This window comes from Spermophilus citellus, assembly GCF_964194105.1.
Source record: "Spermophilus citellus genome assembly, chromosome: 10".
In the NCBI taxonomy this organism is placed as follows: domain Eukaryota; kingdom Metazoa; phylum Chordata; class Mammalia; order Rodentia; family Sciuridae; genus Spermophilus; species Spermophilus citellus.
Genome location: NC_138197.1, coordinates 122,020,869 through 122,037,530, shown reverse-complemented (window position 1 = coordinate 122,037,530; position 16,662 = coordinate 122,020,869). Strand labels below are relative to the sequence as shown.

The 16,662-nt window shown below is 37.6% G+C and overlaps 1 protein-coding gene across 1 annotated transcript in view; it reads right to left on the bottom strand.

The window, feature by feature from the left end:
- RFX4 (regulatory factor X4) overlaps positions 1–16,662 on the bottom strand; it is a 163,359-nt gene that overhangs the window by 123,164 nt on the left and 23,533 nt on the right. Inside the window, exon 2 of the mRNA XM_081311210.1 lies at positions 15,944–16,030. Coding sequence (XP_081167336.1) covers positions 15,944–16,030 — 87 coding nt within the window. The remainder of the gene's footprint in view (positions 1–15,943; positions 16,031–16,662) is intronic.

Here is a 16,662-nt window from a genome sequence, read left to right as displayed (position 1 = left end):
GAGAGATGTAACTTTCACTTTATGATCTCAAAATGTGATTCTATTTTAACATGATAACGATGAGTCACGCTACCTTGTGATCCACAGTGACCCAAGGTTTTCTCTGCCATCATGCCATGTGCTGTGAACATCCTGTCACCACCAGACAGTCAGCAATTGCCATGATGAGTCAGGGAAGGGTGGGAAGGTGGAGAGAGGAGCGCAGTCAGGGTGAAGCAGGGGAGTGGGGCTGAGAGGAGCTGGGGAAGAGCAGAGGAAGCAGGGCACGGTGGGGACAGTGCTGGGAGATATACACCCACAGCCCAGTAACTTGTGGAGAGAAAAGGAGTGCTCTAGGATGTAGGTGGGAGACTGGAGTCCTCGATTTAGGTATCAGGGAAGTGGTGACCCGAAGCTCCAGGACTTGGGCGCCTCTGGATTAGATCTCACAAATTCTGTTTCCCAAGGAGGAAAGCAGGATCCCAGGGTCCCACTACATTCCTGCCGTTTGGACCCATCGCATCAACTCAGTCCTCTGATTCTCTCCATCCCTCTATCGCAGCCTCATCTCCTCAGACCTGGTCTTGTGGAAGCCCTAGAAGGGTCTTCCTGGCTCAGGTCCCACTCGCACAGAACCTCCACGTTATCCTTCAGAAAACACCACCTCCATCTTGTCACTCCTCCACCCACCTCATCAGTGGCACCTCAGCCATTAAACTCTAAGCCCCTTGTCTGGAGTTCCAGTTCCTCAAAAATACGGCTTAAACTCATCCCTAGCCCTGCTTCCCAAAATCCTTCAAACCCGTTGCTCAGGTCAATCTGGAAAACTCTTCAAGCTCAAAACTTGTCTCATGCTTTCTGCCTCCTTTTTTTTTTTTTTTTTTACCATCACTGCAGGAATCACCTGGATTGTTAGGGTCCCAACACAAATGCCACCTCCTCCAAGATGTCACCTTCCAACCCTGTGACAGATTCAACATGTATAATTAGTAAGTCACTCAGAGATCCTGTTCAAATGCAAAGCACGTTTCAGGGTCTCTGGGGGGCTCAAGATTCTACATTTCTAACAGGCTTCCCGGAAGCTCTGCTGGAATCCAAGACCACTCCGTGTGATTAAGTACAACCAATCCCAAAAAACCAAAGGCCAAATGTTCTCTCTGATATGCAGATGCTCACACTCGATGCAGGGGTGGGACAGAAGTTCACTGGATTAGTCAAAGGGGAATGAAGGGAAGGACAGTGGAATGAATCAGACGTAACTTTCCTATGTTCATATATGAATACACAAGTAGTGAATCTTCACATCATGTAAAGCCACAAGAGTGGGAGGTTATATTACATGTATGTATGATATGTCCAAATACACTCTACAGCCAGGTACGGTGGCACACACCTATAATCCTAGCAGCTTGGGAGGCTGAGGCAGGAGGATCTTGAGTTCAAAGCCAGCATCGGCAAAAGTGAGCCACTTAAGCAACTCACTAAGACCTTGCCTCTAAATAAAATAAAAATAGGGCTGGGAATGTGGCTCAGTGGTCAAGTGCCCCTGAGTTAATCCCGAGTGCCAAAAAAATAAAAAAGAATTTAAAAAGTAAATATATATAAAATAAATTTAAAAGAAACAAATCACATGCTGGCTTATATTATTAACATACGTACATGCGCTTTAACTTTCCCCTCTAAATTAAAAATTCTTTGAGAACAGGGATCTGCAAAAGTTGTTGTTTGTGATAGAAAGCTGTAAAGTCAGACAGCTCTACATTCCAGTTTAACTCTACCACTTATTTACTAAGACATTAAGTCACATAATCTCTGAATTTCAATTTCCTCATCTTTGAGATGGGGATTAAAAAATCCTCCCTTCAGAAGGTTAAAAGAAATTGTGGTTGTGATTAGCCCCACCTGCTGATGCTCACTGTACTTTATTTTATTTTATTTTTTGGTACCAAGTATTGAACTCAGGGGCACTCAACCACTGAGCCACATCCCCAACCTTATTTTTGTGGTTTATTTAGAGACGGGGTCTCACTGAGTTGCTTAGTGCCTCAAAGTTGCTGAGGTTGGCTTTGAACTCAAGATCCTCCTGCCTCAGCCTCCCAAGCTGCTGGGATTACAGGCATGTGCCACTGTGCAGGCATTCACTGTACTTTAACCCTGGATCCCTGTTCTTTCCTTCTCTATATAATTTCAGGTTTCATTCATTAAAATTGATAAGAATAGATAAAATAGATAAAAAGCTATTATTTAAGCATTGGAGAGCAAATACTGCACACAGGACTGGAGAAGCCTTGAGAGAAAGGAAGCACAGGAAGTAACCTCCAGATGCACCTTGGCTTTTCCCCTGAGAATCTTCCCATCGCTACACTGAAAAATAAAACCAAAGCACGGAGTCTATAAAGGGAAACTACATGTAAGGGGACAAGCATTTATGCACCCAAATTCCCTTCAAGTCTTCAGCCCTCTCCTAAGCTGCACATGCAGATAGCAAAAAACCAAGAAACTGAGGCGGGAAATGACTAGAAGCTAAAAAGACAAGCTTTGATTAGTTAAGGATCAATGTTCAAACTGAGTCAAGTAGAGGAAACTTGCTAAATACCTAGGGCTTTCATTTGGGGACCCAGAAAGACCATGCCCTAGGAGTAAAGGCCATACCCTAGTAGTATGAACAAAACCGAAGCAGACCAGAATTGACAATCCTTGATGAGATCAGAGAACTGTTGGTTTTCTATCTGACTGCTAAAACAAGACTTAAACTCACCATAGAAACTTGGCATCCCTTACCCACAGGCTATTTAACTTTGCACCCATAGGTCTAAGGTTGGATCAAAAACTGTATTGCATTACTAAAAACCAGGACCAAAAAACTAAAATCAGAGAGAAAATAAAAACAGATAATAGAAATAGATCCAGAGATGTTTCAGGTATTAGAATTATCAGAGAGGGACTTTAAAACAACTATGGGCTGGGCATGGTGGCATACCCTGTAATCCCAGCAACTTGGGAGTGTGAGGCAGGGGATTGCAAGTTCCAGACCAACCTCAGAAACTTAGCAAGGCTCTGAACAACTTAGTGAGACCCAGTCTCAAAATAAAAATAAAAAGGGCTGGGGATGTAGCACAGTGGGAAAGCACTCTTGGGTTCAATCCCCAGTATGAAAACAACAACAACAACAAAAAACCCACACATATACACATTCATGCACACAAACTATGGTTAATATATTCCAAGAGAGAAGGGAAAACATGGTCAAAATAGAAAGCTGGACAAAACAGAGAAAAAAATTGGGACTATCACCTGAAATATAGGAACTATGAAAAAGAATCAAATGGACTATTTTAGAATACAGTATTGAAATTAAGATCACCTGGGTGGGCTGAATAGCAAACTAGACGTGACCCAAAATAGGGATTGAGAGCTGAAAGAATGATTAATAATAATACTAATAATAAAATAAAATAATAATAAAAATACCAAACTGAAGTACAATGGGAGAAAAATAGACAAATCAGAGAAAAATATAAGAACTATAGTCAGATCTAATGTTCACATCATACAGAAGGAGATGAGAAGAAGAGTAGGGCAGAAAAGATATTTGAGAGACAATGGTCAAGAATTCTACAAATCTAATGACAGACAACCTATATAAGAGACTCAGTGGTTCTCCACAAAGATTAAATATAAGAAAATCATGTGTGTGGAGATTATAGTCACACTACTGAAAACCAAAGATGAAAAAAAATCTGAAAAGCAGCAAAAACAAAAAGGCACATTGCAACCAGTGGAATAAAAATCAGATGACCAACAGTTCAAGAAACATTTTTGGAACCCAGAAGATGATGAAATGACAAGTTTAAAGAGTTAATGGGGGTGGGGCCAAACCCCAAATGTTCCTTACCTAGAATTTTATAGCCAGCAAAAACATCCTTCAAAAATGAAAGTGGAATAAACGTGTTTGTCTTGATCTACACGACACCACACTGCACTACAAGTAAAAGAAAGGAATTTCTCTGAGTGAAAGTAAAAATGATGGAAGCCTGGAATTGGTGACAGAAATAAAGAATCCTGAAAATATGTGGAAAACATAAATTAATACTGATTGTTTAAAACATTAATAATAATAATCTCATGTGGGGAATATAACATATTTAAAAGTAAAATACACTAAAGCAAGAGCCCAGAAGGTGAGAAGGTAAGTGAGGTCAAAATGATAGGAGCTCTTGTACCAACCTTGATATGGGGAGGGAGGAATGGGAGGCAGGTGCAGGAGGAGGAGAGTGCATGTTGTGACGCCTCAGGATTCTGCTCTGAAAGAACAGATGTTGAAAGGCCAGCAAAGGAAAACACCCCAATTTTAACAAAAAATTCCATTAATCCCTTCCCCCACAAAATAAAAAACAGATGGACCAAGGAAAAAGAAAACAAGTACATTAGTTGACTTAAACCCAACAATATCTGAAAGTCATTAAATTTAAGGGTCTAAAAGTCCTAATTAAAGGTAAAGATTATCAAATTAGACTTTTTAAAAAATTATATTTTTTAAAACCTTTAGGAGTCTTATTAAGGAAGTAGGGGCCTAATCAAACATGATGAAGATTTGGGCCTACTTTTTCTTCTATTAGACAAAAGGTCTCTAGTCTAATTCCTAGGTCCTTGATCAATTCTAAGTTGAGTTTTGTGCATGGTGAGAGATAGGGGCTTAATTTCATTTTGCTACATATGGATTTCTAGTTTTCCCAGTACCATTTATTGAAGAGGCTATCTTTTCTCCCAATGTATGTTTTTGGCACCTTTGCTGGTATGAGATAACTATATTTATGTGGGTTTGTCTCTGTGTCCTCTATTCTGTACCACTGGTCTACAAGTTTATTTTGGTGCCAATACCATGCGATTTAAAAATCAATAAATGAGATGGATTCAAACTGAAAATTTTCTTCTTAGAATAAGAAACAATCAGTAGGGTGAATAAAGAGACTACAGAATGGGAACAAATTTTTGCCACACACACATCAGATAGAGCATTAATCTCCAGGATTTATAAAGAACTTGACACACTTAACACTAAAAAAACAAAAAGCCCAATCAATAAATGGGCTAAGGAACTGAACAGACATTTCTCAGAAGAAGATATAAAATCAATCAATAAATATTTTAAAAAATGTTCAACATCTCTAGCAATTAGAGAAAAGCAAATCAAAACTACTAAGATTTCACCTTGGGGCTGGGATATAGCTCATTTGGTAGAGTGCCTACCTCTCATGCACAAGGCCCTGGTATCAATCCCCAGCACCACAAATAAATAAATAAAGAGTTACACCTGCAATCTTTTTTTAAAAAAAAAGATTTCTTCTCACTCCAGTCAGAATGGAAATTATTAAGAACATAAGCAACAATAAATGGTGGTAAGGATGTGGGGGAAATTAGTGCAACCAACCTGGAAAGTAGTATGGATATTCCTTAGAAAACTTGGAATGGAACCACGATTTGACCCAGCTATCCCACTCCTCGGTGTATACCCAAAGGATTTAAAAACAGCCTACTACAGTGATGCAGCCATTTGAATGTGCTCCATTTGTGTACTATAAATTGAAATGCATTCTGCAGCAAAATTCACAACAGCTAAATTGTGGCAAACTAAATGCCCTTCAATATATGAATGAATAAAGAAACTGTGATATATATATATATATATATATATATATATATATATATATATGATGGAATATTACTCAGCATTAAAAGAGAATGAAATCATGGTATTTGCAGGTAAATGGATGGAATTGGAGAATATCGTGCTAAGTGAAGTAAGTCAATCCTAAAAAACCAAAGGCCAAATGTTTTCTCTGATAAGTGGATGCTGATCCATAATGGGGATGGGGGTGGGGAGCTTGGGAGGAATGGATAGGGCAAAAGGGAGGGAGGGAAAAGGAGGTGATAGGGGGTTACGAAAGATGGTGGAATGAGATGGACCTCATTACCCTAGGTACAGGTATGAAGACACAAATGGTGTGACTCTACTTTGTGTACAACCAGAGAAATGAAAAATTGTGTTCCATTTGTGTACTATAAATTGAAATGCATTCTGCTCTCATATATAACAAACTAGAACAAATTAATTAATTAATTAGTTTAAAAAAAAAACACCTTAATACCGGGGCTTGGGGATGTAGCTTTGTGTAGCTCGGTAGCAGAACACACGCTTAGCATGTGTGAGGCCAGGTTCGGTCCCTAACATCAAAAAATCAAACAAAAAAGAAAACTACAAACAAACAAATACTGAATATAGTCAGGTTTAAAGTTAAAAGATAGGGGGAAATGCCATAAAAACAAATAAAATGAAAGCTGGCATAATTATATGAATATTGAACAAAATATACTTTAAGGCAAAAGTATTACTAGAAATGAAGTCAGAACATCTAATAATAATTAGGGGCATTTCAACAAGAGGAGTCAGCAATCCTAAATTTCTAAGAAATAAATCCATTAAAATATATTTTAAAAATTAACAAAACTGAAAGGATAGATAGACCTAGCCATAATCAGAACTACAGACTTTAAAAGAACAAACCAACAATAACAGCAGATCAGTAAGGAACATGATTGACCAACCTGATCAATCTGACTGATATCTAAAGAATACTCCATCCAGAGACAGAAAAGCATACATTTGTTTTCCAAGTACACATGGGCATTTCCCAAAATAGGTCCTATGTTGAGAGAGAAAGCAAGTCCCAACAATATCAACTGTTGAAATCATACAGAATATGTTCTCTGATCACAGTAGAGCTAAAATGAAAGTCAGTGACAGAATGATAGCTGGGAAATCCCCAAATGTTTGGCAATTAAGCGTCCGATTTCTAAATAAACCATGGGTAAAAGAAGAAATCACAATAGAAACTTGAAAACATGTTTACCAAATAAATAATAATAAAAGTGTGACATCAGAAAAAGTACGAGATACTCTTAAGCAGTGTTTAGAGGAAGATGTAAAACTTTAAGAGCATTCTCACAGGAGAGGCTGGAAAATCAGTGATTTAAGTGTCTAACCCAAAAGCTTGAAAAATACAACAAATTAAACACAAAAGAGGCAGAAGGAGGGAAACAATAAACATAAGATCAGAAATAAATGGAATAGAAGAAAGATGTAAATTGAGAAAAACAAAGCCAAAGGTTGGATCTTTGAAGATTTATCAAATTGATAAACCCTGGCCAAACTAATTAAGAAAAATAGAGTATACATAAATTACCCAATAAAAGGAGACTATCTCTACATATGTTAAAAACATGGCAAAAGTAATAAAAGGAAAGTTTAAATATCATGTAAATAAATTAAAAATTTAGATGAAATGGATTCCTTAAAAAGACCAACTTAGCCCGGCATGGTGGTGCATGCCTGCAACCTCAGCAGCTCAGGAGGCTGAGGCAGGAAATTCAAAGTTCAAGGTCAGCCTCAGCAATTTAGCAAGGCTCTAAGCAACTTAGCTATGTTGAGACCCTGTCTCAAAATAAAAAATTTAAAAAGAGCTGGGGATGTGGCTCAGTGGTTAAGTGCCCTGAGTTCCATCCCTGATTAAAAAAAGAAGGAAGGAAGGAAGGAAGGAAGGAAGGAAGGAAGGAAGGAAGGAAGGAAGGAGAGAGAGATAAAGAGGAAAGAAAAGAAAAGAAGAAATAGAAATATATGAATAATCCTATAGCTGTTTTAAAAATTAAATCCATCTTTTGGACTGGGGCTGTGGCTCAGAAGTAGAGCACTCGCCTAGCATGCGTGGGGCACTGGGGTTCAATCCACAGCACCACATAAAAATAAAATAAAGATATTGTGTCCACAAAAAAAAATTAAATTCATCTTTAAACACTTTTTCTCAAAACAAACTAACAAAAAACCCCCGATGACTTCAGTATTGAATTCTTCTAAATTTAAGAAACCAAAAATCTCATACTAACTCTTCAAGGCAACAGGAAATTCCCCATCTGCTATTTGAGGCCTGTATGATCTTGACACCAAAACCTGACAAGGACATTACAAGGAATAAAAATCACAGGCCAATAAATCTCATGAACATAGATGCAAAAATCCTTAATAGAAAGTAGTCAGTCTATAAGCAGGAAGTGTGAATCAGGCGGTATAGCGATACCAGATTTCAAACTATATTACAGAGCAATAGTGACAAAAACAGCATGGTACTGGTACCAAAACAGGCGGGTGGACCAATGGTACAGAATAGAGGACACAGAGACTAATCCACAAAGTTACAACTATCTTATATTTGATAAAGGGGCTAAAAGCATGCAATGGAGGAAGGATAGCATCTTCAACAAATGGTGCTGGGAAAATTGGAAATCCATATGCAACAAAATGATACTGAATCCCTTTCTCTTGCCATGCACAAAAGTTAACTCAAAATGGATCAAGGAGCTTGATATCAAATCAGAGACTCTGCGTCTAATAGAAGAAAAAGTTGGCTCCGATCTACATATTGTGGGGTCGGGCTCCAAATTCCTTAATAGGACACCCATAGCACAAGAGTTAATAACAAGAATCAACAAATGGGACTTACTTAAACTAAAAAGTTTTTTTCTCAGCAAGAGAAACAATAAGAGAGGTAAATAGGAAGCCTACATCCTGGGAACAAATTTTTACTCCTCTCACTTCAGATAGAGCCCTAATATCCAGAGTATACAAAGAACTCAAAAAATTAGACAGTAAGATAACAAATAACCCAATCAACAAATGGGCCAAGGGCCTGAACAGACACTTCTCAGAGGAGGATATACAATCAATCAACAAGTACATGAAAAAATGCTCACCATCTCTAGCGGTCAGAGAAATGCAAATCAAAACCACCCTAAGATACCATTTCACTCCAGTAAGATTGGCAGCCACTATGAAGTCAAACAACAACAAGTGCTGGCGAGGATGTGGAGAAAAGGGTACACTTGTACATTGCTGGTGGGACTGCAAATTGGTGCGGCCAATTTGGAAAGCAGTATGGAGATTCCTGGGAAAGCTGGGAATGGAACCACCATTTGACCCAGCTATTGCCCTTCTCGGACTATTCCCTGAAGACCTTAAAAGAGCGTACTACAGCGATACTGCCACATTGATGTTCATAGCAGCACAATTCACAATAGCTAGACTGTGGAACCAACCCAGATGCCCTTCAATAGATGAATGGATAAAAAAAATGTGGCATTTATACACCACGGAGTATTACGCAGCACTAAAAAATGACAAAATCATGGAATTTGCAGGGAAATGGATGGCACTAGAGCAGACTATGCTTAGTGAAGCTAGCCAATCCCTAAAAAACAAATACCAAATATCTTCTTTGATATAATGAGAGCAACTATGAACAGAGCAGGGAGGAAGAGCAGGAAGAAAAGATTAACATTAAACAGAGACATGAGATGGGAGGGAAAGGGAGAGAAAAGGGAAATTGCATGGAAATGAAGGGAGACCCTCATTGCTATACAAAATTACATATAAGAGGTTGTGAGGGGAATGGGAAAATAAACCAGGAGAGAAATGAATTACAGTAGATGGGGTAGAGAGAGAAGATGGGAGGGAAGAGGAGGGGGATAGTAGAGGATAGGAAAGGTATCAGAATACAACAGTTACTAATAGGGCATTATGTAAAATTGTGGATGTGTAACCAACGTGATTTTGCAATCTGCATTTGGGGTAAAAATTGGGAGTTCATAATCCACTTGAATCTAATGTATGAAATATGATATGTCAAGAGCTTTGTAATGTTGTGAACAACCAATAAAAAAATTTTAAAAAAATAAAATATAAAATACAAACTCAAAATATGAAAAAAAAGAAAGTAGTCAGTCTAACCTAGAAAGATAGATAGACAGACAGACAGACAGACAGAAAGAGAGATAAATAATACTTCAGACCAAGTGTGGTGTATTCCAGGAATGCAAGATTGGTTTAACATTCAAACTCTATCAATATGATTCATGACATTGAGAGATTCATGATTATTGTGATAGATGGAGAAAGAGGGTTTCAAAAAAATTCAACACCCATTCAAGAAAAATCTCTCAACAAACCAGGCACAGAAGGTAATTTTCTCAATTCAATAATAAGTATTTACAAAAATTCACAAAAACATCACACTGGTGAAACACTTTATCATTTTCTCCAAAGGCAGGGAACAAGGTAAAAAAAAGTGCTCTCCTACTACATCACCTCCCAGTCAGCGCACTGAGGTAGAGGAAAGAAAAATACCAAGATCATAAGGGAAAATATAAATCATTGTTTTTCTTAGGTGACATGATTATATTCATAGAGTATTAAAAAACGTACACTCATAATAAATAAGTAAATTTAGCAAAATGGCTGGATGCAAAGTAATTACTTAAAAAATCAATTTCATGTTCCTGTATTAGCAATTAATAATTTAAAAACTTAAAACAACACTAGCTTACATAAGCACTGAAAAACATCAATTACCGAGGAATAAATCTAAAGAAAGATGTGTAAAACCTCTACACTGAATATAAAACTCTCCTGGGAAAGATTAAAGATGATCTAAATACTTATAGTCTAATAACTGTACATATAAATTGGATATTTAACATTGTTAAGAGGTCAGTTTTCCCCCAATTTTTAAAACAGATTCAATGTAACCCCAGCATTAAATTTCATGAAAATTCACAGTCTAATTCTATAATTTATATAGAAATGTTAAGAATGTAGATTATCCACAACCCTAAAGAAGAAGAAAAGAACAGGAGGTCTTACACTACCATGTCTCCTAACCTATTATAAAGGTGCAGTAATAAAGACTGTGCTGTTAACACCAAAAATAGACAAATAAGGTCAATAGTTTAGAATAAATCTCCAGACACAGATCCAAATATGTATGACCTGCTAGTTTATCACAAAGGCACCTGTGGAATTCAGCGGGCAAAGGGTGACCTTCTCAACAAATGGTGCTCTATCAGTTGAAAATTAATAAGAAAAAAAAAAGAATGTTGACATTGTCTTCACTCCATATACAAAAATTCCAGATGGACTGTGGATATAGTGTGAAAGGTAAAAATATATAAAACTTCTAGATGACTACTTTAAAAAAGAGTTTCACAACCTTGAGGCAGGAAACATTTCTTAATAGCACACAAAAAGCACTAACTAAAGAAAAAAAATAGATAAATTGAATTTTATTAGAATTAAGAACTTCCATTCATTAAAAGTTACCATTGAGAGGATAAAAGGGCAAGCCACAAGCTAAGGAAAATACTTGAAATACGTTGACCTGAAAAATATCTCCTACTCAGGATATAGGAAAAATTCTCACAAATCATTAAAGAGAAAACAACACAATTAACAAGACACACACAGGCAAAAGACAAGGGCAGATAGTTTGCAAAAGACACCCAAATGGCAGAAAGTATACAAGATTGTATTCCTTAGTTGTTAAGGAAATGCAAATTAAGACCACAATGATGTGCACTATGTACTCCTATGAATGGCTAATTTTGAAAGGAATGGCTATACCAAATGTTGGCAAGGAAGCGAGACAACCAAAACTTTCAGAAATTGCTGCTAGGAGTCTAAATGTGTAAAGCTACGTTAAAAAACTGGCAGCATCTACTAAAGTTAAATATACACATAGCCTATGATCTAACAACTCTATTCCTGGGAAAATAGTAACAAAAATGAGTGCTCATGTCGACCAAAAGACATACGAGAATGATCAGAGCACCAATCCTTCTCAAACTCTTCCAAAAAAAAAATGGAAGAGGCAGGCACACTTCCAAACTCATTCTACAAAGCCAGCCTCACCATGATACCAAAGCCAGACAAAGACACTAGAAGAAAAGAAAATCACAGACCAGTATCTCTTGTGAATACTGATGCAAACATCCTAAGCAAAACATGGGCAAAACAGAATTCAACCACATATTAAAGGGATTATAGGCTGTGACCAAGGGGGATATGTTCCTTGAATGTAAGGAGGGTCCACAAACTAAAATCAATCTATGTATTACAGCAAATGACAGAATGAAGGGGGAAACGATCATACCAACTGACACAGAGAAAAATTCTTGATGAAATTCAAAACCCTTTCAGGATAAACACAGAAAGTTAGAAATAGAAGAAAACTACTTCAACATAATAAAGGACATATATGAAAAGTCCACAGATAACTTCATACTCAGTGATGAAAGACTGAAGGCTTTTCACTCAAGATCAGGAGCAAGATAAGCTGCCTGATTTTACTGCTTTCAACATAGTACTAGCCAGAGAAATTAAGGAAGAAAAAGAAATAAAAGGATTCCGAATTGGTAGGAAAAAAATAAAATCATATTTGCTCATAGATGACATGCATTTTTCATGTAGAAAACTCCAAAGCTTCTACACATTCTCTCTCACACAAGTGTTAGAACAAATAAATTCAGAAAGGGTGAAGATTACAAAAGCAACACATAAAAATCAGTTGCATTTCTACACACTACGAACACTCTAAAAAGGAAATTTAGAAAACAGTTTCATTGACAATTGCAAATAGAATAAAATGCTTAGGAATAAAATTAACCAAGGCTTGTACACTGAAACTATAAAATGTTGATGAAATCAAAGACATTCTGTGTTCCTGGGTTGGAAAACTTAATATTAAGATGTCAAGTCTACCCAAAGACATCTATAGATTCAATGAAAAAAGAGTCAATCAAAAAACCCAGTAGCGTTTTTTTCCAGAAGTAAAAAAATCCATTTTAAAATTCATATGGAATCTTCAGGGACCTTGAATAGCTGATATACTCTTGAAAAAGAACAACATTGGAAGCCTCATATTTCCTCACTTCAAAACATGCTGCAAAGCCACAGGGTAGTTCTGGCATAAAGACAGATACAATGACCAATGGAATAAAACAAAAGCCCAGAAATAAACCCTGAACATATATGGACAAATGATTTTTGACAAGGGCGCCAAAACCACTAAGTAAAGAATAGTCTTTCAATAAATGGCACTGAGACACCTGGATACCCACATGCAGAAGACTAAACTCAGACCCTTACCTGACCTCACCAATACAACTCAACATGGGTCAAAGATGCAAGTGTGAGACCTTAAACTGCAAAACTTCTAGAAAAGAACCTAGGCAGGAGCTTTATGACGTTGTTGTTGTTGTTGTTTTTTTTTTACTATACAAATTATTTTTATTTTTTTTAGTCATACACGACAGCAGAATGTATTTTGACATATAATACGTACATGGAATGTACATACATCAATCATATTGTCTATTCTATTCTGCTGCCCTTCCTATCCCCCCAACTCCTCCCCTCCTCTGCCATCCTTTCTCTCTATCCAATCTAATGTGACACACTTTTTTTTCTTTTTCTCTATGACATTGTTTTTGACAGTGATTTCCTGAATATGACATCAAAAGTGCAGATAACAAACCAACTAACCAAAAAAGTTTAGTGAATTTTTTTCTTAACATAAAGTACATAAATTGGATGTGAATAATTTGATGTGGTAGAACTACATCAAAATAAAAAGCTTCAGGCTAGAGTTGTAGCTCAGTGGTTGAGCACTTGCATCACATGTGTGAGGCACCGATTGTCAGCACCACATTAAAAAATAAATAAATAAAGATACTGTCCATCTACAACTAAATATATATATTTTAAAAAACAAAAAGTTTCTATGCATTAAAGAATACAATCAACAAAGGAGAAAGGCCACCCTGGAATGAGAGAAAATGTTTATAAATCACGTATCTGATAAGGAATTAACATCCAGAATATACAACTCAACAACAACAATGACAAAACAGCCTGATAAAAATTGGGCAAAGGACATTTCTCTAAAGACAACTCACGGAAAGATACTCAATATACTAATCTTTAAAGAAATGTAAATCAAATCTGCAACAACAACAACAAAAAAAAACATTTTGCACTCACTAGGACAGTTGTTAAAAAACCACAAAGAAAAAAAAAACTAAAACAAAATAACAAGTGCTGGCCTGAGACCAGGATTAGGAGAAATCGGAACTTCTGAGCACTGTTACTGGGGATATAAAATGGTGTGGCCACTATGGAAAACAGATTGGCAGCTTCTCAAAAAATTCAACATAAAATTACCATATACTCTAATGATTTCAATTCTGGGTACATGCCAAAAAGAATTCAAAGTAGAGACTTGAACACTTATTTGTGCATCCATTTTCATATCATTATTCATAATGACCAAAAGGTAGAAAAAAATGTCCAGCAACAAATGAACAGGTAAAGAAATGAGGTATTATTCATGTGTTATAAATATTTCCAACCTTAAAAAGGAAAGACATCATGACACCTGCTACAACACAGATTAACCTTGAAGGCATAACACTAAATAAAATAAGCCAGTCATAAAATGACAAAGACTGTATGATTCCATTTATATGAGACACTTAGTCAAACTCACAGATGCAGAACATCGAAAGCAGTTGCCAGAGAGTGGAGGAAGGGAAGAATAGGGACTATTTAATCAGGATGGAGTTTGAGAAGATGACAAATGTTCTGGAGATGGGTAGTGGCATTAATGGTTGTATAACCAGGTAATTTTTATGTGCATGCATCATACTGGGAATTGAACCCAGTGCCCCATGCACCCTAGGCAAGTGTTCTACCACTGAGCTTCCTCCCCAGCCCCAAGATGAATATACTCAAAGTCACTGAGTGTACCCTTAAAAAGATTAAAATGCTAAATTTTGCTATACATCTTACCAAAATAAAATTTAAAAATAAAAACAGAATGCCCAAAGATCTTTATTCTTAATAACCAAAACCTTGAGACAACTGAAGTTTCTGTTAACATTTAAATGCAAATATCAATTGTGGCATAGTCATATGGTGGAATACTATGGGGCAATGGGAAGAACGATGGCAATGTATGGCCACACAGATGGATCTCACAGAGTGTGAAGTGAAAAGAGCCACACAGAGAAGAACACAGAGTCCATGATTCCATGTAGGTGAAGTTTCCGAAATAAGTAAAACCAGTGTTAAAAGTCAGCACACCAGTTGCTGACAAGGAGGAGACATGGAAGCCTCTCGGGGCTGGGAATATTCTTGATTTTTCCCTGGATAGTGATTATACAGGTGGATATGCAAAAGAAAATTCATCAAGCCATTCACAAAAAGATTTATGTTCAATTCATCTCCATTTTATAAAAGAAAGCAAAATGGTGACAATGGAATGACAGGGCTGCAAGGAAGCTGTCAGGGAGCTGAGCTGACATCCCGGGGGATTGTGGGTGGGTGGTCCCAGCCTTGTGCACTGAGAAAAGTGGGGCCGAGACCAGGTGCTTCACCAACCAAGGCAGATAGACACTTCCCATCTTCTGGAAATGACATTTACAATAAGCTTCCCACAAACTTTTGTTTTTGGTGCAGAAGATGCAAATACAAATCCCAGCTGGTCTTCTGCTCTTAAATACAGGCCACCCAGAAGCCCCAGGCTGTCACAGCACAGGGAAAGGTGTAATGTGGGAATTTACATCTTGCACTGAACTCCAGGTCTCTAGTGCAGGTTCAGATTTTTTTTTTTTAACTTTCCAATAGCAAGAACATTTGTGATTCTATAACAACAAACCTACCACACAGCTACTTTAGACCCACATCAACGGTGGACAGAAGATGGCTTTTCCCATCTGAGGTCCACATTTGCCCAACTGGAGCATCACAGGTCTTTGGGGACACAGGCCAAAGGAGAAGAGTGCAGGAGATGAGTCTGTAAACACCAAGTTTTTGCTGTGGCCTTGATTTCCATGTCCACCTCACTGAACGCCACTCCCTTGTGTGGACTATCACAGGGAGGGCTGGGGTATTTCATAAACGGTTGGAGAATGTCCTGTTGCAGGTGGCTCACCCCAGCCTAGCCACCTAGAGGCTCTGTCCTCCCGTCAGGACACTAGCCATGTCTGGGATGTCATGGAGGAATGAGTTTCAAGCACTTACTTTCATCGTTAGAAACATTCCCCAGAGATGTGTGGCTGGAATAACGTTTGTTTTCACTTTCATTGAGACATCTTTCAATCCAGCTCTCTAAAAAAAAACAAACAAAAACAAAACAAAAAAAAGAGAAATCACAGAATTGCTGTGTTTGGCAGAAGACAGGAACATCATAAATGCATTAGCTGTACACGATCATCAACCTTCACAGGCATCTGCCCAGACAGGAAGTCGACTTTGGTGCGGCTCCTGTGCACCACGGCTGAGATTGCGATGAGTAGTATGGAGGCAATATGGCTGTTTGGAGCCCACTGGAGTATATCTTGGTCAAATTCTACTGATTCTGGAGTGTGCATAGCCCAATATTACCAACTGGGGATCATCATTCTTGGTAAAGATACATTCCTGAGAAGTAGTTTGTAAAACAAAATTTTGCCAACTGAATCATTGGTGGTGGTTTGCAAACTTGTATATTAGGAGAACTTTTTCTTCAAATGAAAATGAATGGAAAGCAAACAGAACCCTGGGGAATCTGGCTGAAGAGGAGGAGGGCAGAGAACCCAGCGGTGACCTTCTTTTGTCCAGTGACTCCAAAGGGGCTCTTCCAAGCACAAATTGGAGTCCATAATAAGAGGAAAAATCAAAAGCACTAGAGTGGCTATGTTGCACTTTTAAAACCCAAAGGACTGTTCAATTTCAAAAGCTACTACGTATTTTTCATGTGT